At 33.7% G+C, this 26,553-nt stretch overlaps 2 protein-coding genes across 4 annotated transcripts; both read right to left on the minus strand.

Annotated features, from left to right (window-relative positions):
- Positions 1–745: 745 nt before the first annotated feature.
- LOC127879708 (uncharacterized) lies at positions 746–7,587 on the minus strand. Of its 3 annotated transcripts, none has more exons than XR_008049222.1 (3): positions 6,624–7,587; positions 4,074–4,191; positions 746–955 (listed from the first exon to the last, which is right to left on the minus strand). XR_008049222.1 is itself a non-coding variant. In XM_052426704.1 (3 exons), the coding sequence occupies exons 1-3, from the start codon at positions 6,920–6,922 to the stop codon at positions 925–927; spliced, it is 369 nt and encodes a 122-aa protein (XP_052282664.1). In that variant the 5' UTR covers positions 6,923–7,587; the 3' UTR covers positions 746–924. The 3 variants fall into 3 exon arrangements, 1 of the variants encoding a protein (XP_052282664.1); XR_008049221.1 differs by having other exon boundaries at positions 5,820–7,587; XM_052426704.1 differs by having other exon boundaries at positions 6,703–7,587.
- A 788-nt stretch (positions 7,588–8,375) lies between these two features.
- Positions 8,376–26,537, minus strand: LOC127876374 (post-GPI attachment to proteins factor 2-like). The gene is made up of 5 exons (XM_052421554.1): positions 26,379–26,537; positions 20,918–21,182; positions 18,778–18,884; positions 17,597–17,705; positions 8,376–15,741 (listed from the first exon to the last, which is right to left on the minus strand). Exons 1-5 carry the CDS (start codon positions 26,535–26,537, stop codon positions 15,422–15,424), a joined length of 960 nt encoding a protein of 319 aa, XP_052277514.1. The 3' UTR covers positions 8,376–15,421.
- Positions 26,538–26,553: the final 16 nt, after the last annotated feature.

Here is a 26,553-nt window from a genome sequence, read left to right on the forward strand (position 1 = left end):
TATTACACTTGTAAAGGGGTTGATGCCATTTAGTTATTCTGCAAATGCACAAAAATATACGATTAAAGAGAACATCAGCTATTTATAACGGGTAAATCGGTACATTAAACACGCTCTCAAACGCTTGAGCGCTTACCGAAATCGAACCCGTTATTACGTTATTACATAAAACATTTTACTAGACAATTATCTGCTTGAAAAAGGAAATACATGTTTCAATACAGATCTATAGAAAGGGGAAAACAACATCAATCTGACCCTTCAACCCATTTATGCCTAGTGTCTAGAAAAAAGGCCTTGGCAAACAGCGTAGACCCAGATGAGATGCCGCATGATGCGGCGTCTCATCAGGGTTTGCGCTGTTTGCTTAAAGGAATTTCTGTAAGAAATTTTCGAAATATAGAAAAAAATATATAAGACATCCCTAATTTTAGAAATAAATTGATCCAATTTAGAAGGATGGGAGAGACCACTAGGCATAAATGGGTTAAGGTTTTTAACTTGTAAATGTTTTAGTTTATTTCAGAATAAAATGTTGCTAATATAAAGAGTAAGAGATAAAAATACAACAAGGCAAATATTTACTGGTAGCCAAGTTATAACTCAAATTTACCTCTAAAATATAAACTTAACTTATGTTTTATATTCCATTTCGTTTTATGCCAAACATAAATTATTGATCATCTAAACATTTATAATAAAAACAAACACATTTGTTTAGGTGTCATGACAAGCAACATTTGTTTAGGTGTCATGACAAGCAGGGTAATTTATTTCTTGAAAACACACGCACAAACACTGGTTCCAAAAAAAACATTGCCATAAGGAATGAATGGCAAATAAGTGTCATTATACATAGAACTGTGAAAAATGGAGTATAACAAGTATACTCGTTAATGTCCGGAACCAATGCCCCTTTCTATCTTAAGTCATCCTTCTACTCTCTGAACACTCACTGAAACACATAAAGCATAATATTAGCCTGTAAACAAAACATAGCATTAACAAATAAAAAATAAAACGATTTTAAGCACGTCAACGCTCTACCCTGCTTGCCTGTCGAATGAACAAACCTACAAATCTATGCACGAGGAAATCTTGATTTCCGCATCATTGAACATGCGCACCTTCAAAACCTGTATGACAACTTTATTTAATCATACACCGATAATAAATACATTTATGTTTTATATTCCATTTCATTTTATGCCAAACATAAATTATTTATCAACTAACCATTTATAATAAAAACAAACACATTTGTTTAGGTGTCGTGACAAGCAGGGTAATTTATCGACAGAAAAAGAACGGGGCAAAACATGATGTAAAATTTTCGATTTCAAGCATCAAGTACCATATATATTTACAGACCCAAATAAGAAGAAACAATGTTTGTGTTTCTTCCGAATCTCTCACGTATCGATCCTTAGCATTATCAGTTTTCCACCGCCCAAGCTTGTTTAACAATCTATCAGCCACACCTTTTTGCAGCAGCAGTTGCTCCCCCTGACCGAAATGAATGTTAGCCGTAACATTAGGATTAAGTCCAATAGCACTAAGTTTGTCGCGTAAGATTTCTCGTACCCTACTGTAGCTCATCTGCTTTGAGCCAACTAACACGTCTTTATGCATTTTCTTACAATGTTTTATGTTCCTAAACAAAAAATCCTTTGAAGTATCTGGAATAGCTGCTTCAAAGATATATTTATTTAAGTAATATACAGGGCATAAATCTGAATTTGTTTTACAAATAGTCACCTGTTCGCCCTTGCACAATTGATCCGTTTTACTCTTACAAATGTTAATTTTATCACAATCTTCAAACAAGAGCACCGCCTTGCGGGTGCAGACCGCTCATCTATTTTCTTTTTAAAGGTGAAGGGACTCTCATTTTCAATCACAAAGGAGGGAGGGGTGGAGTGAAGAGGGGTGCATTGTGTGGGGGTGTGGACATTTATTACATTATGTTCCAAAAATGCAAAAAAAGGAGAAAAAAAATCGGGGGTGGGGGGTGGTGGGGGTGGGGGGGGGATTCTTGGGTGCGATGGTTGGAGGGTATTTCAAACATAAAATAATAAAAATAAATATTTGTGTTTTTAAAGTTTCACAAAAAAATTGGGGGGGGGGGGGGGTGAGGTGGGGGGTATAGTGTGAGGGTGTGGTGGTAATTTGTGAGATGATCTTAAAAAAAAAAAATTAGGGGGGGATTCGGGTGGGGGGTGGGGGGAGGGGGGGGTGGGGGGATTCTTGGGTGCGATGGTTGGACGGTATTTCAAACATAAAATAATCAAAATAAATAGTTTTGTTTTTTAACCGTTGAAAAAAAAAATTGGGGAGGGGGTGGGGTGGGGGGTATAGTGTGAGGGTGTGGTGGTCATTTGTGAGGTGATCTTAAAAAAAAAAAATAGGGGGGGTTTCGGGGGGGGGGGGGAAAGGGGGGGGGGCACGGGCGATGGTTTGGGTGGAGTCTATTGTGGTATGTCAGGTAAGAGTAGTTTTGTCAAAGTATCAATCAAATCTAATCATAAATAAAGAAGTTATGTCAATTTTAGCAAAATTTAATAATTTGACCTTGAGAGTCAAGGTCATTCAAAGGTCAAGGTAAAATTCAACTTGCCAGGTACAGTAACCTCATGATAGCATGAAAGTATTTGAAGTTTGAAAGCAATAGCCTTGATACTTAAGAAGTAAAGTGGATCGAAACACAAAATTTAACTATATATTCAAAGTTACTAAGTTAAAAAAGGGCCATAATTCCGTAAAAATGACATCCAGAGTTATGAAACTTGTCCTTTTACTGTACCCTTATGACAGTTTGCGAGTGTTCCAAGTATGAAAGCAATATCTATGATACTTTAGGGGTAAAGTGGACCAAAACACAAAACTTAACCAAACTTTCAATTTTCTAAGTATAAAGGGCCCATAATTCCGTCCAAATGCCAGTCAGAGTTACATAACTTTGCCTGCACATTCCCCTTACGATAGTTAATAAGTGTTGCAAGTATGAAAGAAATAGCTTTGATACTGTAGGAATAAAGTGGACCTAAACACAAAACATAACCAAATTTTCAATTTTCTAAGTATAAAAAGGGCACATAATTCTGTCAAAATGCCAGTCAGAGTTACATTACTTTGCCTGCACAGTCCCCTTATGATAGTTAGTAAGTGTTTCAAGTATGAAAGCAATAGCTTTGATACTTAAGGAATAAAATGGACCTAAACACAAAACTTAACCAAAATTTTCAATTTTCTAAGTATAAAAAGGGCACATAATTCTGTCAAAATGCACGCCAGAGTTATCTAACTTTGCCTGCCCAGTCCCCTCATGATAGTAAGTGAGTGTAACAAGTTTGAATGCAATAGCATTGATACTTTCTGAAAAAAGTAGACCTAAAAGCAAAACTAAACCAAAATTTTCAATTTTCTAAGTATAAAAATGGCACATAATTCAGTCAAAATGCACGCCAGAGTTATCTAACTTTGCCTGCCCAGTCCCCTCATGATAGTAAGTAAGTGTACCAAGTTTGAATGCAATAGCATTGATACTTTCTGAGAAAAGTGGACCTAAACGCAAAACTTAACCGGACGCCGACGCCGACGCCAAGGTGATGACAATAGCTCATATTTTTTTTTCAAAAAATAGTTGAGCTAAAAACGATACATCGCATCTTATTAAAGAAACCAATTCGCTAAATCTCAAAAAACCTGAAAAACATACCAAACACATTGTGACGAATCTCAAATCTAATAAGGAATCAGAGTGTCCAAAATGTTTAACAGTCTTTATCATATCCTCTATAGTTATCGGGCATTTCTGAACTGGTGATTTTGAATTTGACCTTATTAATCCATTTTTAGAAAAAGTAACCAGATCAGACTCACAAGGATCACAAAATCCCGCAATTTTATGAGCCCATGAAATACCATATACAATCGCGTTAATTTTTGAGGCAGACGGACAAGAATTTTCAAGGGTAGCCAAGAACAGACTGACATGTTAATCCGTCGATGGCAAAGGATTAAAGTCGTACTTTTTACACCATGCACTATATGCTTTAAAATAAGTATTTTACTGTTTGTAGGTGTTATCTGACTTTGCTGTTTTGACCAAATCCTTCAGAATTTCTTCAGACGTTTGCAATTGTGATGGAAGACATTCTCTGCTGATCCAGCGACCCATCTTAAAGGCATCTGTCAAATGTATAAATCATTTACAATAAAAGCATACATTAATACTGTAAATTTATTTACTTTAATTATTTCCTTGCTCTTTTTTTTGCAAGTAATCTCCAATTTGAATTTACATTACCCTTGCTCTTTTTTTCGCAAGTATTATAATTTAAAAAGTGTTAATTTTAACCCTTGCTTTCTTTTTTGCAAGTATTATCCTTTTAAAAACATATCATTTGCTTTATTTTTTGCAAATATTCCATTCCTCGTGTACTGTACACGACTTCCTTAGCACCAGGTGCATACGGTACCAGTCGAACAAAACATTCACCAAACATGGTTTCTATACATTCTTCATAGCCATACATGCAAAACAATATCCATTAAATCATAAATACAAATAAAAACACGTGACGTATCCAAACTATACCATAAGTATAGCAAAACAGTCGAAAACATTCATATCACATTCACATAACAACGCACATATAGTGTAGTTATATTCAAATAGCAAGTACTTTACTAGAAAAACGTCTTGGGCTAAATACAGAGTGATTGCTGTTCACAAAAATATTCTGACCTTTGTCGAACACAATAATATCCTTTATAAAATGCTTGTGTACATTGCCGGCCTCAAATAAGAATGGCCAAAAGGCTGCACTTGGCCATCTGGGTACCACCAAAACGCCATGCGCGTTGCATTCTAGAAGGTGCATAATTGTTTTTCCTACCAGATAAATAGGTGGTACCAACAGATTCAAATCGGCACCCCAAAACTGGGTAAAACAATCAACTGCTTCCGTTTCAAAATCATAGAATTTTGAATTATATCTCAAAGTCTTTTTATTTTTAAAAGTAGCAAAGCGATCAATCGAAAATGGACCCCAGATGCTATTCAAATACTCAAAGAAATCTCGTGAAACTTCCCATTCATCTGTATTATTAATTTTACTAATACTGTCGGCAATGGAGTTTAATTCTCTAGGAACCCATTGTATTTCTAGTCCTATGTTCATCTTCAAACAAATACTAAATATGCTCAGAGCTAGATCATGTAACTCGAGATTAGAACTTCCTACCTTCACCACTTGTACACATGATTGAGAGTCAGAAAACCACTTAACAGTTTTCCCCCTTAAAAAATTACCGTAAGCACGTAAAGCTAGAAATACTGCTTTAATTTCTCTATAAGTAGAACTTTTATTGCAATCATCATTAGACCATCTATCATGAAAAATGAAATCTGGCCTATCAACAATGTAAGCCCCGCAGGCAAACCCACTTGCATCACTGTACACTTTCAAAACTTCGACACATGTACATTTACTTAGGGGTCTTGATTGTATGCCATCTATTCGATCTAACCAAAATCTTAATTCTGAAATACAAAAGCTATCTGGATCAAGGGCTATAACTCTATCCCACGACTGTCTAGAGGTGATTACGGAATAAAGAAATCTAGTCATTAATCTTGCTAGACTTCCTATAACAGGCATCATAGAAATAATTTTCCCCGTACATCTAGCTAAATCCCTAGCCGAAACAATTGGCATGGAAGAAAATACCTTTAAAAGAGTATTTTTTAAATCAAGCGTTCTTCTATCGGGAATTTCGATAGAAAACATTTGGCTATCCCAGATTAATCCTACCCATTCTAGCCTCTGAACTGGTATCCATATTGACTTTTCCTCATTGATTACAATTCCAGCTTCGTGTTATGTGTTTCGAACAAAATTTGCATCTTGTGTTGCATTTTCGATATTAGAATTAGTACACCAACCGTCATCTAAGAAAAAAATACAATTTTTATGCCATTAAAACGCCAGTATTTAATGATATCCCTAAGGCACTTAACAAAACAAAAAGGTGCGCACGACAAACCAAAAGGAACCACTGTATAAACATAGTATTTACCATTTAAAGAAAATCCCAAATACTTCTGGTGTTCAGAAAATATGTCCAAATGATAATAACCTTTTGACAAATCAAACTTGAAGCAAAAACAATTCGGATCAAAATATTCAATCCCCGTTTTCCAGTCTTCGAAAGTCATTTTTTCTTCCCATATGTATTTATTAACAAATCGTAAATCTAAAATCAACCTTTTCTTGCCGGCTGCATTTACGGCTACACTTAATTGACTTACAACATGAGGGATTTCTATTGATTCTACAATAAAGCCATTATTTAACATATCCTGCACGGACTCGTTTACAAAATCTATATGCTTTAAAGCTGATTGGTTATTTGCAGATACACATTTTTCAGGTAATTCTATTAATGGTAATTTGTAACCGCCTACAATACAGTCAATTATATCAGGGTTGGCACCGATGCTTTTCCAAAAACGAACATGTCTCTTTAAACTGCCTTTTACAGTTGAAGAATGTGATAACTGATACTTTTCTTCACAATGCGCATCAATGTCAGAAATGTCTAAACCAGCAATATACTTATAATATGATAGGTTTTCTATCTGGATTTCCGGTCTCACGTCTAGGCACGATGTTTCCCTGGAAACGGTTAACTCACTCGCACTCGCGCCGGAAATGGCCCTGTCGTCCACAAGCGAAGCACGTGGTGTTGGCGCCGGCTCTGGCTGGATAGGGCCGAAAAAACTGTCGGCGCTCGACCTCCATAGCCATCGGACGAGATGGGAAAAGAGGACCAACAAAAGGATCCTGCGCTGGTGGAGCCGGGGAAGCGGAAGCAGATGGTCGATCAGCCAAACGATTGAAAACAGAACGTACATTCAACGAATTAGAAGGATTTGATTTCAGTTTTTTGACAGCTCTAGCCTCGGCTTTATTTATTTTCTTTTCATCATCACTATCCGACCCTATTACTGGTTTTTCATATTCAGCAACAGTGGCCCAGATCCGGGGTAAGAATCAGCTAACCTGACAAGTTTATTTCTGTTAGTTAGTTTTTTCAAACCTTCTTTTACCTTTTCTTTAGCAAAGCCAAGACTATCGCTGTTCAATATACATTGAAGCAAAGAGCAGATTTCAGTATTGAATACGAACTGATGTTTACATGAGGCACTCTTGAAAGCAGGCACATCAATTTTATCAACATTTTTATGGCTTGTAATATCCCTTGTTAACGATGACAAATGTGAATCAAAGTAGCTTCTAAATAGACCAAACACGTCAAACAATTCTTCCCTACCCCCCGAGGGCCTACCTTCGTGACCGCTACCACGTGGTCGCTCCGTGTGTCCATTTACATTGTCAGCTCTATCTTCGCCGACTATGCGATCACGCCTCTCGTCTTGACTGTCCATATTTAACAAATTGCCAATGCAAATATGGTGCAAAAATAAAATAACTTTCACAATTAAATGTGGTTGAGCAGAAAAATAAAACGATTTAAAGCACGTCAACGCTCTACCCTGCTTGCCTGTCGAATGAACAAACCTACAAATCTATGCACGAGGAAATCTTGATTTCCGCATCATTGAACATGCGCACCTTCAAAACCTGTATAACAACTTTCTTCAATCATAAACCGATAATAAATACATCTAATGTGTTGTTTTATTGCAGATTGAGTATTTATAATATAGTTCCTTTGAACGTTTGAGTATTGGTTGAATTTCACATTAAAAAAATAATTAACAACTGAAGTTAAGATTCCAGGGGTGTCATTTATCCGTTTTATTCCTGAAATCCGATTTCAGCCGACCAGGGTCAATTTTGAGATCAATATAAATCAGATAAGATATTTTTGCCAGGGAAAGGGGGGTTCATTTGAAAGCGCGATCAATTGAGAAAAAAATATCTTTGTTAAAGCTTCATCGTCTTTCCGGAAATTTATGTTTTTGTATGTTGTATGATACCGATTTTGCCCGGTATATTATTTATTTCTTATTGGCTTGCGGATGGCATGGGCATGAATGGTGGCTGACGAAAAATCGTCGCTACTTTCCCAAAATCGTACAAGTCAACGAAATGTTGCACATGTCTGCCATCAGGAAATATTCTAAGTGATCGATTAGCAAAGTAAAGCAGTTCAATAGCATATTGTAAAGCAATATTTTAACCAAATTATATATTGATTACGTATTTGCTAGGTAAATGTTTTTCATTTTTTCGGCACTCAAACGATATTCCCAAATGAGCTTACAATATCAGTCCTGTTTTTAACAGAAACAATTACAACTATTGGGAGGGTAATAAATGCGACCAACGTTTGATCAAATCTCATCTAAAACACTTTTTTATTTCATATTGTTAAACATAAAAATTACATTGTAAAACATAACAATACAGGAATAAAACTATGCATTGATACATGTAGTTACATAGAAAACACAAAAACAATAGTATGTGACTTTGGACAAAGACATCAAATTCAAAAAGTACATTATTTGGTGATTTTCTCACAAAACTGTTCATTTCATATTCACAATTTATTAAACATACTTTGAGGACAATAAGCCATATTCCTTGAGCGTTTCAAGTAAGTGATGATGTTATTTTTAATATTTTTAAACTGTGTGCCCAATGTTTTATTTTTGGGGCAATAAAAAACTCAAACAAGAATACTGCTTTACGACATAATAACTTTGTATTATCTAATCATATGATCAAACATCTTTTTGATTTTTAATTTATCTAAATAAATAAATAGAAAAGTTCTGTGTATACAGAATTCTAATACTTGATGTTTGTTCCAATACTGATGTTTCATTCCAACTTCACATAATAGTGTTTTAATATATTATTTTACAACACCTTTAACAACATTATTTCCTTACTGATTTATAATGGTATATTATATGTACATTCAGTTCATAAATGTAAACATGCAGTGGATTACATATTTTACATTACTCTATCATTGCTACATAATTAAATAAAGATTGTGTCTGCTTGACACTTTAGCTTATAGTGTTCAATATGACACATTTAAGTGGGAAATGATGGCTAATCATATGCTTCAACCAAATTTATATTTATACTAAACAGAAAAATTGAAATTAACTCTACATATAAAGTGCAGAATGGCTTTGAATATACATTAGCGAATTCATTAAAAGTTGCCCCTACTCTATTGTATGAATAAACAGATTGCAACAAATAATAAACTAGAGTAAAACTAGAGCTTTGTCACAGACATACCCCCACGTGCCGCATTGACACAGACTATTTTGCAGGCTGTCTTCACAAAACAAGAGAATCTAATTTATGGCAATTTTTGAGAATTATTAAGCCATTATCATTTATAGCCATTTTGCCCTTTGAACTCTTGGATTCTTCCACATGACACGCCATTCTATGATTGTGAACAAAATTAATGTACAGAGTCATTTTAAAATCTCACAATGAGTTACATAGTTATGGTCAAGACAAGATCATGTTTTGCCATTTTTGACCTTTAAACTCAAAGTGTGACCTTGACCTTGGAGATATTGACGTTATTCTTTCGCGCGACACACCGTCCAATGATAAACAAATGTGCCAAATGATTTTAAAATATCACAATTAACGACAAAGTTATGGCCCGGACAAGCTCATTTATGGCCATTTTTTACCTTTGAACTCAAGGGTGACCTTGGAGATATCGACGTAATTCTTTCGCGCAACACACCGTCCAATGAGGGTGAACACATGTGCCAAATGATTTTCAAATCTCACAATGAACGACATAGTTATGGCCCGGACAAGTTCATTTATGGCCATTTTTGACCTTTGAACTAAAAGTGTGACCTTGAGCTTGGAGATATCGACGTAATTCTTTTGCGCGACACACCGCCCAATAATGGTGAACAAATGTGCCAAATGATTTTTAATTCTCACAATGAACAGCATAGTTATGGCCCGGACAAGCTCATTTATGGCCATTTTGACCATTGAACTTTAAGTGTGACCTTGACCTTGAAGATATCGACGTAATTCTTTCGCGCAACACACCGTCCAATGATGGTGAACAAATGTGCCCATTGATTTTAAAATCTTATTATGAATGACAAACTGTCTAATGATGGTGAACAAATTTTACAAAAATTTTTTAAATATCACCATAAATAACAAAGTTATGGCCCGGACAAGCATTTGACCTTTAAACTCCAAGTGTGACCTTGACATTGGAGATATCAACATACTTTTTTCACACGATACACCGTCCCATGATGGTGAACAAATGTGTTAAGTCATTTTAAAATCTAACGATAAATGACATAGTTATGGTCCGGACAAACTTTCGGTTTAAAACACACTAAGTGACCCTGTGACCTAGTTTTTGACCTGGCATGACCCATATTCAAACTTGACCTAGACATCATCTAGATACAACTTGTGACCAAGTTTGGTGAAGATCGGATGAAATTTTGTGGCAGACCGACAAAGTGACTCCTATATAGCCCCCATTACCAGTAATGGGGGTATAATAAAGAAAACATATCCAAGAAAATCTGTTATCATGTGAATATTTCTACACACACAAATAAGACACTGTTATTTATCACAACTTTTACAGAAACATTTTGTACATACACAAGTACAACAGACTACTCTATATGAACACCCATGTCTTATCAGATCTTAAAGGGATCTTTTCACGCTTTGGTAAATTGACAAAATTGAAAAAAGTTGTTTCAGATTCGCAAATTTTCGTTTTAGTTATGATAATTGTGAGGAAACAGTAATACTGAACATTTACCATGGTCTAATATAGCCATTATATGCATCTTTTGACGAATTTAAAACCTAAAAATTATAAAGCGTTGCAACGCGAAACGATTGAATAATTTGGAGAGTTCTGTTTTTGTCGTTAAATTTTGTGAAACTACGAAGATTGCTTATATAAGGTATTAAATACGCCAATTACGTGTACTCGGCGGAATAGCTCAGTAGGCTAGAGCGTTTTTACTTCAGGACTCTGGCAGGACTCCAGGGGTCACTGGTTCGAAACCTGTTCCGGGCAATGTTCTTTTCCTTTTTTTAATTTTATTCTTGATTTTTTACTGGAGCTTTTACGATCCAATGTTTACATTTATCGATATAAAGCATTTAATGAATAAGTTAAAAAATGCCAAAATCTGTGAAAAGGCCCCTTTAAAAAGATTGAATATGAAATACTATTTCACATATGAAATAGTAATATAAGTTGGTTATAATATTATGAGTTTAATAAGCAAATAACTGTTTGTTTATAATATTCATGTCTTCAAGAACAGACTATTACACATTATTAATAGTACATTAATTGTGCTGTTTAAAATCACATTTCTTGCAATAAAAAATAATGAAATGAAAACACATTTTACCACCTTATTGAAAATTATTAACAACAAGTATTAATCTTATCTGCTATGCAAAAATAACTAAGCGCCTACCATACAAAATACTGCTATTTCACAAATTCTATTTTTTATCACACTTTTTATCACCATTGAGACCATAAAAAATATAACAGCCAAGTAAGAAAACAATGCTATAGTTATTTTAAATTCTTAGCTGAAAATCTAGTATAATTTTCAATACCAATAACATTACATTATAAATTTGAAATCTATTGTGAAGGCACTGTTATACACACATTTAATATTTGATAAATGCAATGTTTGAATAAAACAGTTAACAAAGAATATCATATAAAAACGAGATCCTTACCTAATATTTAAAAATGTGTAGTTGCATGGGATTTGTTTTGAAATCGAGAACTTAAGTTCATTTGTAAATAGAGAGAGAATTTGCAGTTTTAGCTTATATCTTTTCTTTAAAACCCCCCATGTGTTAACATTTGAGCTTTTAAAAACTTACAGTTTAAAACCTAGGTTGTAAAGGTAAGTCTGTTATAAAATATAGATGGACGGTATAGTAACAAATGAATAGCAAACCAAAAAGCAAGCATACAACATTAAACATTTACCACAGTAAAATACAACAGAGGTAAATTAAATGAACCGAATACAAGGTAATAAACTGACAAATAGCATAGCCTAAAGAAATTACGAGGTACATTGCAGGTACCATGCTAGTATTGTTCCATCTAAGGGTATGGTGACTTATTTTTTTAAGGTTGAAACTACATTTTAATGTTTTTTTGTTGTTGAGTCAGCATCAAGACAAAATGGTAAATATGATAAAACAGGATTATATGACCACAACCAGAAATTTAAATGAAGAGATGCTACATGTGTATTGGTTAAATTACAATGAATATAATGGATTTTTCATGATGCATTATTTATCAGCAGTCAAAATGATATGGTGATAAAACATGCCATTTATGGTCATATGAAAAAAGCATACTAGTTTATGGTGCAAGAAATTTATCCAAGTTTAGTACTGCTCCATTTCTGGGAACGCTACAGTTACCAATAGGTATTTGTACCATACAAATGATAGCTTCCATATTTTCAATACTGTCACTTTAAAAAAAAGAAAAAAAAAATGAACACAAAATGAAGTACAAACATGACTATTGCCAAGCAATAAAAGTCCCCTACCGGCTCCACCATTGTCAGAAATTCCACCATTGCCAGAATAATTTTTTATTTGTTGCCATAGCAACCAGAATTTTTGACGGAGGAACAAAATGAAATGACGTGCATAATGTCCATATTGCCATCTATCCATGTTCCAAGTTTCATGAAAAAATATTAAGAACTTTTAAAGTTATCGCAAGATCCAGAAAAACACCATTTCAGCAGTATTTCTAGTCTATTTGTTGCCATGGCAACCAGAATTTTAGACGTAAGAACAAAATGAAATGACGTGCATAATGTCCATATTGCTATCTATCCATGTTTCAAGTTTCATGAAAAAATATGAAGAACTTTTAAAGTAATCGCAGGATCCAGAAAAAACACCATTTTCAGCAGTTTTTCTAGTCTATTTGTTGCCATAGCAACCACAATTTTTGACGTAGGAACAAAATGAAATGACGTGCATAATGTCCATATTGCCATCTATCCATGTTCCAAATTTCATGAAAAAATATTAAGAACTCTAAAAGTAATCGCAGGATCCAGAAAAGTGTGACAGACAGACTGACAGAGCGCAAACCATAACTCCCCTCCGGTGAAATCGGTAGGGGACCATAAGTCCCCTATGGTGATACCAGTAGGGGACTAAAAAGCAAGATAAGGCATTAAATATTTAATATTACTTTGTAAACAAAATACAAATGTTGTAAAGCCAAAAGTAAAATACACACAACTCCAATATATCGCTTATTAAAAGCATTAAAGTAGTTGACTAGTAACAAGAGCTTTTGGCAAACATGCACCCCTTTGCCGTGAGAAATATGGACCAGATTCAAACTTGTTTTATTATATTCGGTCATAAATACGACTTTTATAGTAATAAAAATGGTTCCTTTGAAATGACCCTTTAATGACAAATGAGTCCTTGATTAAAACATGGTCAAGTTAAACAAGAGCTTGTCACAGTAGTGCCAAATCCCCGCCGAAATGTGTTAGCTTGTATGACATTTGTTTTAGAGCGCAGAATACATGTAATACTTGTAAAATATGGCATCTGAAAAGCTAAAATTTTTACTAGGAAATTAATTAAAAATAATAAAATTATAAATAAATAAAATATAAATACAAACAAATAAAAAATAAAATAAAGGAAGATTCAAAAACTACGGCTGAAAGAGTTATGGTTCATGTTCACTGCACTTCTCCTAGTTGCCATATGTTTATATTTCTAGTTTCAAGAAAATCCCTTCAGTAGATTTAGAGTCATGCTCCGGACAAAAATAGCTTTGAAATTAAATAAAGGGAGATAATTAAAAAGCTATGGCCGAAAGAGTTATGGTTCTTAGTCACTGCACTTTTCCTACTTGCCATCTGTTTATATTTCAAGTTTCAAAAAAATCCCTTAAGTAGATATAGAGTTATGCTCGGGACAAAAAGTTACTTTCAAATTAAATAAAGGGAGATAATTCAAAAACTAAGGTAGATAGAGTTATGGTTCTTAGTCACTTCACTTCTCCTACTTGCAGTCTGTTTATATTTCAAGTTTTAAGTAAATCCTCTCAGCAGATTTAGAGTTATGCTCCGGACAAAGTTTCGGACAGACGGACAGACAGGACCAATTACTATATTCCCTCCGATTTTTTTTTCGGCGGGGATAACAAACATAAACAATCTGACCAAGTTTTATTGCGATTGAGTAATAAATATGGTTTCTACAGCGGTAACACAGTTTTTTAAGATTTTATCTGGTGACATATTTTTTGTATAAATGTGACCCAGATTTGAAATTGCAGTAGATATTGTCAAGGTTAATATTCTCAACAAGTTTCATCAAGCTTACTGTTAACTATTCACTTGATAACCAGACTTAGATATTATATGGTTTTCTATTATTTTAACTTGTGACCTAGTTTTTTATGCATATGACCCAGATTTACACTTGGCCTTGATGTTGTCAAGCTAAATATTCTCACCAAGTCTCATTGCACTTGGGTCATACATGTGACCTCTAATAGAAGTAACAAGTTTTCTTTAAGGATTTTGATTTTTACAAGGTCAATCATGGACATTGTTTTAAGACCACAGTAGCTCACCATAAACACTTTGTGCTCAGGTGAGCTCGAAAAAAATTCAGAAAAATAATACAAATTACAAAAGCACATGGATAAAATTAAGTCAGCAGAAATGATCCATTATGCAATCAGCTGAAACACATTTGTTTTGCATTTGAAACAAAAATGACTGCAACTACTAGAAATATCATTCACCAATTTTGACTAGAAATGAGGTGCTTTTTTATTATTTGCAAAAACAATTATGCTATGAGCCATAACAAATCCTGCTTTGATCTACACGTTACACTATAAACCTACAAAATTAAAACTGAACACCAACAGGCAATGAGTACAATAACCTGGTTACAAAGGCTTACAGTAATGAAACAACAAGTTTTAGACATACATCACAAAGCAAGATATTTTACAACAGGTTTACAGTTTCATTCTATAAAAATCTTGGCAATTGACCACAATGAGGTAATTATGAAGGGTTGACTAAATAGCTGAGGTTATTACGGGGAGAAAAATACAATGCCCACTAAATGATTTTTTTAATTTAAACATCAATAAAATAATTTCTTTTTATATTAAACATCAATAAAAGAATACAGCAAATTAAATAATTTTTCGTAGATATAATGCAGAATTTAAATGCGTTAGATCATATAAAATGAAAATGTGAACACCTTTAGATACTGACTGGCAAAGTTTTTCGTACAGACAATACCAAAATGTTCAACAACAAATTTTCCATTAATTAGTGAGCCTTATTTTTATTTCCCACAGGTATACGGGATCTGAGAGATGGTGTTCCATTAGTAGTGGGTGAAGGAGAGGTTCCGTTGCTCATGTTTGATTGAAGTGCAGAATCACCTGATGATTCTTCTGACAAGATAGAAGATCCATTCGTGACTGGCTGTGATGATTCAGCTGACAAGATAGATGATCCATTTGTCACTGGCTGTGATACACTTCCGGCTATGAGATACTTGTCGTAAAAATCAAAGTAGCCAGTTACATGGTACCCCATGTTGGCATAGGCAATCATGTACTCAAACACTGAAAAGTAACTAAAAGCTGAAATGAGAGAAATATACAACACTGAAAAGTAACTAAAGGCTGAAATGAGAAAAATATACAAATTTAGTTTCATTTTTTTATGAATTCAAAACTGCAGTAAAATCTGTCAACATAATTTGGTGCACCAAATGTGGTGAAGTGTGCTATGATTACATGCGTATAGGACACAACCGGATTGGAAATGTACCTGACAGTTAGAATCATCATTTGAGAATAAATCTTATTGAAAATCTTGATAAACTAAAGCTCGCACTGAAGTTGATTAACACTGCTTCAACAGCTTTGACAATTATGTAGAGATAAACAATGAGTGCTGTAATTTGACCTTTGATGTAAAAACATATGCCCTTGATATTGGCAGCAGCCTTTCGGATTAGATAATGCAACATACTGCTTCAAACAGGTATATATTTGTGACATTTTTTTCTTTAAAACTCCTTCAACTAATGTCCAAATAAGGACATAGAACAAGATGGCTACCAGCAGTGTATGAATTGTGAAAAATTTCATGAGAAATCTCTGATTTTTTTGTTACCAGTAGGCCATTTGGTAAAATTATTTATAAAAAAATATATTTTTCCAGATCGCACAAATGACTCAAAATTCACATGTTTGTCTCAAAACTCCACTTATGCAAAGAACAAGCCATGTTATGGTCAAAATGTACCTTTGACCTCTAGGTGTGACAGCAGAGGACATGTGTTATATGCAACAAGACTATTGCCAAGCAATATAGTCCCCTACCGGCTCCACCATTGTTAGAAATTCCACCATTGTCAGAATTTTTGTTGTTGCCATAGCAACCAGAATTTTTCACGTAGGAACAAAATGAAATGACGTGCATAATGTCCATATTGCCATCTATCCATGTTTCAAGTTTGATGAAAAAATATTAAAAACTTTTAAAGTAATCGCAGGATCCTGAAAACCACCATTTTCAGCAGTAATTCTAGTCTATTTGTTGCCATAGCAACCATAATTTTTTATGTAGGAACAAAATGAAATGACGGGCATAATGTCCATAATGATATTACCATCTATCCATGTTTCAAGTTTCATGAAAAAATATTAAGAACTTTTAAAGTTATCGCAGGATCCAGAAAAGTGTGACTGACTGACTGACTGACAGACAGAGCGCAAACCATAAGTCCCCTCCGGTGAAACCGGTAGGGCACAACAAGTGCATTTTATGGTGGTTGAAACTTGATAAAAGTTATCTCAAAGGTATCTCTAAATTTTTAAGTTAAAATTAACCTTTGACTTCTTGGAGTGACCTTGACCTTTGAGGTACAGAAACAATAGTTATAGGCAACCATTCCACTCATAATGGTTGATATTTGTGCCAGCATATTTTGAATAGCAAAAACAATACATTTATGTTCAAATTTGGCCTTAGATCTCTAAGTGTGCCCCTTATATTTGAGGTAGGGAGACAGCTGTAACACACAATAAAAGTGTCAGCGCAAACCAACCAGTAGTAAGTAAGAAGTTTAAAACACAAGCTGTAGGAGGTACATACACACAGACATTTGATATCAGCCCAATCCACCTAATGTTTAAAGAGGAATAAAACACCCAAGCTTCAAGACTACTTAAGGTTCAGACATAGGTTCAGATGTAATTTAAAACGGCAAGTGCAAGGCTTAATGTATCCCACTCTATCGATGCATACAGTTATCATAATCAACAAAACTACAGACTAAAATACACTGCTCCAGTACAATACCCTTCATACTTGGCTTGTGGTTGTAAACAAATAGTGTTCCTCATAACCCATAATGGTACCAATTACCCTTGTTTTGTAGTATTATCAAATGATGGTTTGTTTATGACAAAAAAGAGAATTACTTACCTCCAGGTACACAGTGGACCCTGTGTTGAAAGAAGAACCAGAGGAGGCCTACTGTTGACAGGCTGATCCAGAGGAGGTGGAACTTTTTCCAGAAGTAGGATTTGGCTTCCTGTAATAAAATTAAGGGAGATAACTTTCTATCAAATGGAAACCATCTGGTGGACGTACCGACAGACGGACTGACAGACATGTGCAAAACAATATACCCCCTTCTACTTCCAGGGGGGAAAAATAATTTATTAGTTTATCTCTTAATGTGAAATGGCATGGTTCAAAGTTTTGCAATAGATATATAATATAGTTTACAGACTTGATAACCTTTGTTTAAAGTTATATCAAAGCTGCTGTAATATACTCTTACATTTTGCATGCAATTTCCTCAAAAATACTATTTGCAAGTGCTACAGTACACAATGTCAAGGTTTTCGCAAATGTTTAATTTTTTATCAAGCTATTAAACGTTGTAAAATATTACATATGAAAGCTTTGTGCGCAACTCCAACATTTTGCATGAAATTCTCGATCAACTATAAAGAATAACCTTTAAGTGCTACAATTCATATTGTCGATATTTCACAGCTTTTTTCTAAGGAGTTTTTCATCACATTTTTGTGGAGTTTATTATTGTTTTGTTGTTTAAAACTTAACAACTCCAAGCCTATTGAGCCTACTAGTTTTCTTTTTATTCTTTAAACAGATGTACAGTGAGACTGATATATGACATCCCTACCGAGAGGCATAATGACAATACCAGCATTTTATTTATTAAGTTCCTTCCATGATAATTTTGGAATATATTCCAAATTTATTGATGGGGTGATTAAGTATAGGGTAATTAAAATACATTTCTTTTACAATGTATTAAGATTTTATGAAAGGTGTTTTTCAACGCTTTTTAAAAGCATTCCAAGTACATCTTTTATAATTGTAAAATTAAACATTTCACTTAAAAACAACAACATGAACTATAAAAAAGACGTTTGTGCAAAGCATACACGTTTTTATAGAAAATTTTATTTTTGAAAATATACAATATCTGCCATTACTATGCTCCTTTTAATACTTAACAAACAGGTAAACATATTTTTTTTAAAGCACTAGTATAATTGCAGATATATATGACCAACACAACTAATAATAATGCTACCTGATGTGCTTAATAACTGAAAGATAGTAATTACCAGTTGAGTCATTGGCCCATATTTTGACCATCTGTACAGGATTGTTCCAAAAACCATGTGGGCAATTGAAGCAACCATGAAACCAATGAAGATCTTTTCATGTAACGCTGCAAATAAAACAACAGTTCCGCGGTCGGAGATGACCGCATTGAAGCCGGATTTTTGATTTAAATGACAGGAAAGTACCTTTCGTGTTTTTGTCAATGCAATACTTAAATTACTGAAATATTGTTCAAAGGTCAAAATGACCAATTGTCATCTACTAGTGCTGGCCAACCTTCATGTCCAGTTTAAAGACTGTAAGTCCAAGCATAAGAAAGTTATACCATGAAATAAGAATTTTAACATTTTTACATTCAAGGTCACGGTGACCTTGACCTTAAAATGACCAGTGGTCATCTACTAGTTCTGGCCAACCTTCATATCAAGTTTGAAGACTCTAGGTCTAAGCATACCAAAGTATTAACAACTTTAACATATTTACATCCAAGGTCACAGTGACCTCGACCTTCAAATGAATGACCTTGAAATGACCAGTGGTCATCTAAGTGTGCTTGCAAACCTTTACGTCAAGTTTGAGATTCTAGGTCCAAGCATACCAAAGTTACAACAATTTTAACATTTTAACATTTAAGTTCACAGTGACCTTGACCTTCAAATGAATGACATTGAAATGAATGACCTTGAAATGACCAGTGGTCATCTAAGTGTGCTTGCAAACCTTAACGTCAAGTTTGAGATTCTAGGTCCAAGCATACCAAAGTTATAACAATTTTAACATTTTAACATTGAAGGTCACAGTGACCTTGACCTTCAAATGAATGACATTGAAATGAGCAGTGGTGATCTTCTAGTACTGGCCAACCTTGATGTCAAGTTTGAAGACTCTAGGTACAAGCATACCAAAGTTATAACATGGAATAAGAACTTTAACATTTTTACCTACCAAAGTTTTAAGAACTTTAACATTTTTACATTCAAGGTCACAGTGACCTTGACCTTAGAATGAATGACCTTGAAATGACCAGTGGTCATCTAAGTGTGCTTGCAAACCTTCATGTCAAGTTTGAAGACTCTATGTCCAAGCATACCAAAGTTATAACAATTTTAACATTTTAACATTTAAGGTCACAGTGACCTTGACCTTCAAATGAATGACATTGAAATGACCAGTGGTCATCTTCTAGTACTGGCCAATCTTTATTTCAAGTTTGAAGACTCTAGGTACAAGCATACCAAAGTTATAACATGAAATAAGAACTTTAACATTTTTACATTCAAGGTCACAGTGACCTTGACCTTCAAATGAATGACCTTGAAATGTCCAGTGGTTACTTACTAGTTCTGGCCAACCTTCATGTCAAGTTTCAAGACTCTAGGTCCAAGCATACCAAAGTTATAACAACTTTAACATTTTTACATTCAAGGTCACAGTGACCTTGACCTTCAAATGAATGACCTTGAAATGTCCAGTGGTTACTTACTAGTTCTGGCCAACCTTCATGTCAAGTTTCAAGACTCTAGGTCCAAGCATACCAAAGTTATAACAACTTTAACATTTTTATATTGAAGGTCACAGTGACCTTCACCTTCAAATGAATGACCTTGAAATGACCAGTGGTCATCTGTTAATCCTGGCCAACCTTCATGTCAAGTTTGAAGACTCTAGGTCCAAGCATACCAAAGTTATACCATGAAATAAGAACTTTAACATTTTCGAGCACGCCGCCCGCCCGCCCGCCCCCCCCGCCCGCCCCCCCCGCCCGCCCGACAACATCAATCTATAAGCCGAGATTTTTTCGAAAAAAATCCGGCTAATAACATGATTAATAAATTCAAACCTCTCATTAATCTATTAACAAGTTTTCCAACAGTTTATATATATCATTGTAAATACAAACTTTTGCATTCTTTGGAAATACATGTAATTGGTTGATTTCTACCAAAAAGATAGAACAATAATAAAAGACTAAATTCTACAGGTAAGTTTTCTTCATAGAAAAATAATTATCTGCAAGCTGATGGTCTTATTTTTTAAATGAAATACATTGAACACTTTAACAACATATGAAAACTTCCACTATACATACAAAAAGTATGTACATACTCTCAAAGCAATTAACAAGTTTCAAGTACTTACGATAGTTTTCTTTGTTGGATATGCAACTGACAATTTGTAAACAGCTACACTCCACAGTGTACAAAAAGAAGCAAAGTCTCATAAGGAACCTAAACAGGCCTTGAAGATTTTGTTTTATATGCGGCAGACTCTTGTTGTAGTAGTTGTAATACATTATGCCAACAAAAAAGCGTGGAGTGGTGTGTAGTCCAATACATATTCTCCAAACATAGGCCTGAGGTCTTATGCCAGTTACAGCACTGGCTGAAGGTATTGTATTAGTTACCTGTGGAGAATAACATAATAGAAATAAATTTAAACAAGAGATGTGTTTGTCAAAAACACAATGCCCCCTATTGCGCTGCTTTGAAATAAAATTCCACTATATCATTTGGCAGGTTTAGAAATTATCTCCCTTTTAAAGCTTATTACTTATCTTGGATTGTATTTTTTTACTTTTGACCTTGAAGGATGACCTTGACCTTTCACCATTCAAAATGTGCAGCTTCATGAGATGCACATGCATGTCAAATATCAGGTTGCTATCTTCAATATTGCAAAGTTATTGCGAAACTTTAATGCAAGGTTAAAGTTTTGGGACAGAATGACAGACAGACAAGCCAAAAACAATATACCCCCAATCATTCGCTCCGGGTGCATACAAAACAAAGCATTTTATATACAAAGAAGTAGAGAACTGAATAGTTTATTTGCAGAATAGCTAAGATTGATTGTAAGTGATCTAAGAATCTTTGCAATCCACGGTCTTTCAAATAATCATTCTCAAACCCAAGTTTATTGCAATATGAGTTAAGGTTGTGCAAATTGTTGATAAGGCAGATACAACTTTGTTCCAAACATTTAATATTCAAGAAAATCATGTTCATGAAGACTTCATTTACTCAAAATTTAATTATTTCTTGCACAAAAATATGGAAAATCAGACAATACATGACAAAAGCAACATAAAAGTGATCCTGAGAAAAAAAGCCTGATATCAGGTATGTTTGGACAAATAATTGAAAAAAAGCATCCCTCAATATCTATTCCCCAATTGGGGGAGTCAGCTTGATTATAGAGGACCATAAAAAATTAAATACTTGGAATTCACAAACAAAAAAAGTGTCACTATTGATTTAACCTATATTCCTTGCTTACAGCAACTTATTTACAGTTTAATAAAATTACAAATTTCAAAAATGTATGATAGATTAAAAAAGAGTGCATACCGGTACATGTACATTATGTTTAAACAACCGAAATAACACTCCTAACTTAGAAAAAAGTTTAAAATATTGATCCTTATTGTATTATCGTTGTTCGAAATCGGTAAAAAAACATAGCATTCCCAATGCTTTTCCTCTATAATTTTTTGAATTTGTTTATAGTACTAACATAAATTATTTAATGATATATGTTACAGGCAGTTTTGCGCAGTGTTAGCCCATAAGGCTTTGCTTTCAAAGGACCCTGGGATTGCATCCTTGGAAGGGCAATATTTTTCTTCAACTTTTTTCTTGCTGCTTTTATTAGTTAAGGCTATTCAAAATGGTATAGATTTGTTAGTAAACATATTTAATAATATTTTTGATCAATATGAAAATCATCAAACAAGTCTCTTTAAGAGATTGCGTCTTAAATCACTATATACTCTTGATCCTGTGGTAAAAAGTGCTTCCAATTCTAAAAGATGCAATATTAAGAACAATAAGGCAACCCCAATGACTTTTGAATGCATTGTGGTTTGACTGTATATAAATGTCAGTTATCCTTTATTCTCATAGTATCGGCCCTCCTCACTGTATCTTGCCTTTGACAAAATCCCTAAAAAAGTGCTGGACAGTTTAAGTTTTTCCATTTTTCGAAGTTTTAATTTATTTGCTGTTTATTAATGACTATTACGGCGATCTTTTTCATGATTTCTGTATTTCATTTAAAAGAAGGTCAGGGTTATTCCAGGCTGATTTTATGATTACACATAATTGTGTTAGTTAGCTTTTGGTTTATATTATAAGTAGGTTTATCAACGTTGAACAAGCCCCTTATTTGTGAAAAAATAAATTAAAATAATTTAAGAGAAACATATTTTGTTTTTCCAATAAGCTTTTTATAGAAAAATAACATGCACATACAGTGATTTTTTTGCTTAAAATTACCGCTGATTTTCGGCTGCTTCCTAATCGCAAAAATCATTGTTTTTTCCCCAAAAGCTGACCACAATTAACCAAAAAAAGCCCGAATTTCCCACATTTCTTTTTTTTAAGAAAGAAGTCTCTTATGACATAACTCTAGATCTTAACTTTTTATTTAAACATCCTTCAAAATATATAACTTTAATTTAGTCCTTTTTGTTAATAAATAATTCCAAAATTTGCCCCTTTTATCAATTAAAACAATCCCAATTTGACCAGACTCCTTTTCCCAAAATGGCTAGAAAAACCCCTGAACATGCACTTAAAAACAATTTTAATTCTGTTACATATAATCATATTTATAATGCTTAATTTTTCCCAATTTCATGGTTTAGCTCACTATTTTTTCCAATTTCATGGTTTATCGCGCTAATTTTCCCAATTCAAATGGCACAGGCTGTAACAAATAAAAGCAAAAAAATCACTGACATATTAGTAACAAACCTTAGCAACCATTCAGAAGGGCCAATATTATGAGAAACGGTGTACATGATACTGATTTCTACATGGGGCTTAGTCTTGCCAGTATTTTGGCAAAACGTTACCGAATAAAATGCAGTTTTTGTTTTTATGTTCAAGAATACACATTAAACTATATATTGACATATTAAACATGTATGTTTTTCAATCTGTTTACTTAAAATATTAAGATGTATTCTTTCAGAGGGCCGATACTAGGGGGTTATGGAGGTTTCGGTAAATGACAAGTTCGGTAAATTGATTTATATAGTAAATGCCGTGGAGGTTTCGGTAAATTGGTATAAATAGGGATTATCGCACCTTTTGTCGATAAGCGTGTACATTAATTGAGTTGTTTGGCACTAATTAAATTATCTGTTTTAATGTACGGAGTTGATTTTATCAATTTAGAGATGTTTGCAAAGTGTTAATATTAATTATCCAGGCTTGCAACCTATTAATATTCTAATCAAGGGAGGTAAATTATATATTAAAAGTTTATCTTAAGGTCATGATCGTTTTGTATTTTATATAATTTTATGTTTTTAAACAATTAGTTGATAAAAACCTTAATTAAAGCGTAAATTCTTCCATATTAAATAGAATCCAATGAATGAAAACAAATAAGGACGAAAACAAACAACAAATTGATTGATTTTATGAAATCATCATAAAGAAACTATTTGAACCTATATGTCCGTAAAGACTTACCTTGTTACAGATTAACTAAATCCGCTTGATACATGTAAATGTTTTTATTCAATTGTTCACACCAATTTTGACACTCTTTATTTCAGCATTTTTAACCACCCATTGTTTAATTGCCCCTTTGCTCATCACAAACCGATTATCTTGAAAAGAAAAAGAGGGTGTCATAAACCCAGGGACCCATATTTGTATGACACAGTATGGGGTCATTAACCACATGTGTCTGGTCATTAAACACAATTTATGATACCTCCGTGTCATCTCTGGGCATATTAAGCCAAAAACTTATCGCGTTTGATCATATTATTGATATAAAATATCTGGGTAAAATAAATGTATAGATTTATGGTATAATAAAATGCCAGATTTGTTTCGCTCATAATCACTGCAAAAGAGTTTTCAATATACATGTGCATTCAAAGACAGTTCAATTCGCAAAATATGCAGGTGTTTTTTTTTCCATGTGAATGCTAAAATTTATTAATATTTTCATTAAATGTTAACGAAAGGAAAATTCATTCAATGTAAAAGAAAATTACAACTACATTTGAAGATTATAATGAATTGCGCTAGGCCTTTGTTTTATAACTGATTCAATGCACCTCTTACACTAAATTTCGATCGCTAATGAAAAATAACACTATCGCATCCACACCACTTATAATTATAATCAAATTATTTTAGTTTTTTTTTTTTTTGGAAATATCTGTTAGTTAAGTACTTTCTGTGTTATTAGCGATTTCCGCCATCAAAATCGCAACAAATTTCTGGGAGCCGCCATCTTCAAACGTTCGCGCCGAACTTATCGTTCAATAAGACCGAATCGGAAACGAACGATCATTGGCGAACGTTCGCTGTAACTGAACGCACTACTGGTGCCTGTGTATTAAGTTGATAAGATAGTGATCATCACAGCAGCTTCCTATTACACAGTGTATTCATTCTGCTGGCGTTGTGTTAGATGTCATTTTTATCAGTTTTCAATTATGTGTATCTCTTTGCTTAACTCAACGTTCAATGGCACACGCACTTAACTTAATTATAAAACATAACGCGTATCATTATATTACTTTTTATTAATAACGTACACGTATTAGATTTTATATATTGTTTTTTTCTTGTGTTTTTATCAACCAGAAAGAAATAATAAAACATGTAATATAAAATTCAACATTTGGCTCTTACAAGAGGTGGCCTCCGCGTGGCAAGAGCTTTGGTCTCATATTCATTATGTTGGCAAACTACCCCATGTTTATATATTGAGAAATTGAGTGTTTATCGGTGGTCTAAAATACTATTGCGCATTATATTTAAACTGAAATCATTTTTTATAAAATCATATATTACAAGAAACTTTTTTAAATAGCATTAAACTTAATTGAAGATCTTACATTGAATCCGCCATAAATCATTATTTATTATTACTATTATGTTATTTAAATAAAAGCACCAATTATAACAAAACAACAGTATTGCGTTATTTAAATCGTAAAATAACCTACAATTTCCTAACTGAATTTGTTTTTCAGAGGTAGCTCATTCATTTCCCTTAATTCTGTACCGTAGGCATAGCATTAATTACTCAACTCAAAGACCTATAGATGTATTCTATAGGTCTTTGCTCAACTCAAAATTAATCCACAGTTTGCAAATAAATGCTCCTAATGTTATTGTAAGCCAATAATAGGTGTCATTAACACCTCGTTGTAGGTATACCACCTCTATAAAAACCAATTTACCGAAACCTCCACGGCATTTACTATATAAATCAATTTACCGAACTTGTCATTTACCGAAACCTCCAGCACCCATACTGGGGATGCACCGTCGTGCTTTAAATAGAGCATTTTCGGTTTTATTAAATTTTTTATAATAAAGTTTACATATTTTTGAACTAACAAAATAAATAATAAAAAATAACCGATGATTGTTTGGGGGATTCTGATTCAGCAAACACAAAATTAACCAGGTGACAAATCAACATGTGTCAAATGTGCCACACCCAGATTGTGTAAAAAACAAGGATGAAGGAAGGATGCTTTTTTTTGTTTTACCTCTGCACACATCATGTACGCATATTATTTTATTGTATACACTGGTAACAAGAAAAAAAGTTTCCTTACATTGCAGTCAGTGTCGTTGACTTCATCCGATCTGAACAGGTATGCTGACCAAAAACAGTAGGCAAGAGAAATCGCAGGTAAACTGACAGTGATCACTGCGTAACGGAAGAATGGGATGCGTAGCAGATTGTCGGAAACATTTAGTTTACTGACACCCATCGTTGTGCGATTACTA

This window comes from Dreissena polymorpha, chromosome 4 (genome assembly GCF_020536995.1).
Source record: "Dreissena polymorpha isolate Duluth1 chromosome 4, UMN_Dpol_1.0, whole genome shotgun sequence".
Taxonomy (NCBI): Eukaryota; Metazoa; Mollusca; class Bivalvia; order Myida; family Dreissenidae; genus Dreissena; species Dreissena polymorpha.

Bases quoted from the DNA above. Each gene is read 5' to 3' on its own strand.
- LOC127879708 (XM_052426704.1), bottom strand. From the start codon at position 6,922: ATGTACGTTCTGTTTTCAATCGTTTGGCTGATCGACCATCTGCTTCCG. The intron at 4,192-6,702 runs GTGAGTTAACCG...TACATTTGACAG, and splicing joins CATTTCCGGCGCGAGTGCGA to ATGCCTTTAAGATGGGTCGC. The intron at 956-4,073 runs GTAAAATACTTA...TATGTGTTTCAG, and splicing joins TCAGATAACACCTACAAACA to TGAGTGTTCAGAGAGTAGAA.
- LOC127876374 (XM_052421554.1), bottom strand. From the start codon at position 26,537: ATGGGTGTCAGTAAACTAAATGTTTCCGACAATCTGCTACGCATCCCA. The intron at 18,885-20,917 runs GTAAGTACTTGA...TTTTATTTGCAG, and splicing joins ATCCAACAAAGAAAACTATC to CGTTACATGAAAAGATCTTC. The intron at 15,742-17,596 runs GTAAGTAATTCT...CTCTCATTTCAG, and splicing joins GGTCCACTGTGTACCTGGAG to CTTTTAGTTACTTTTCAGTG.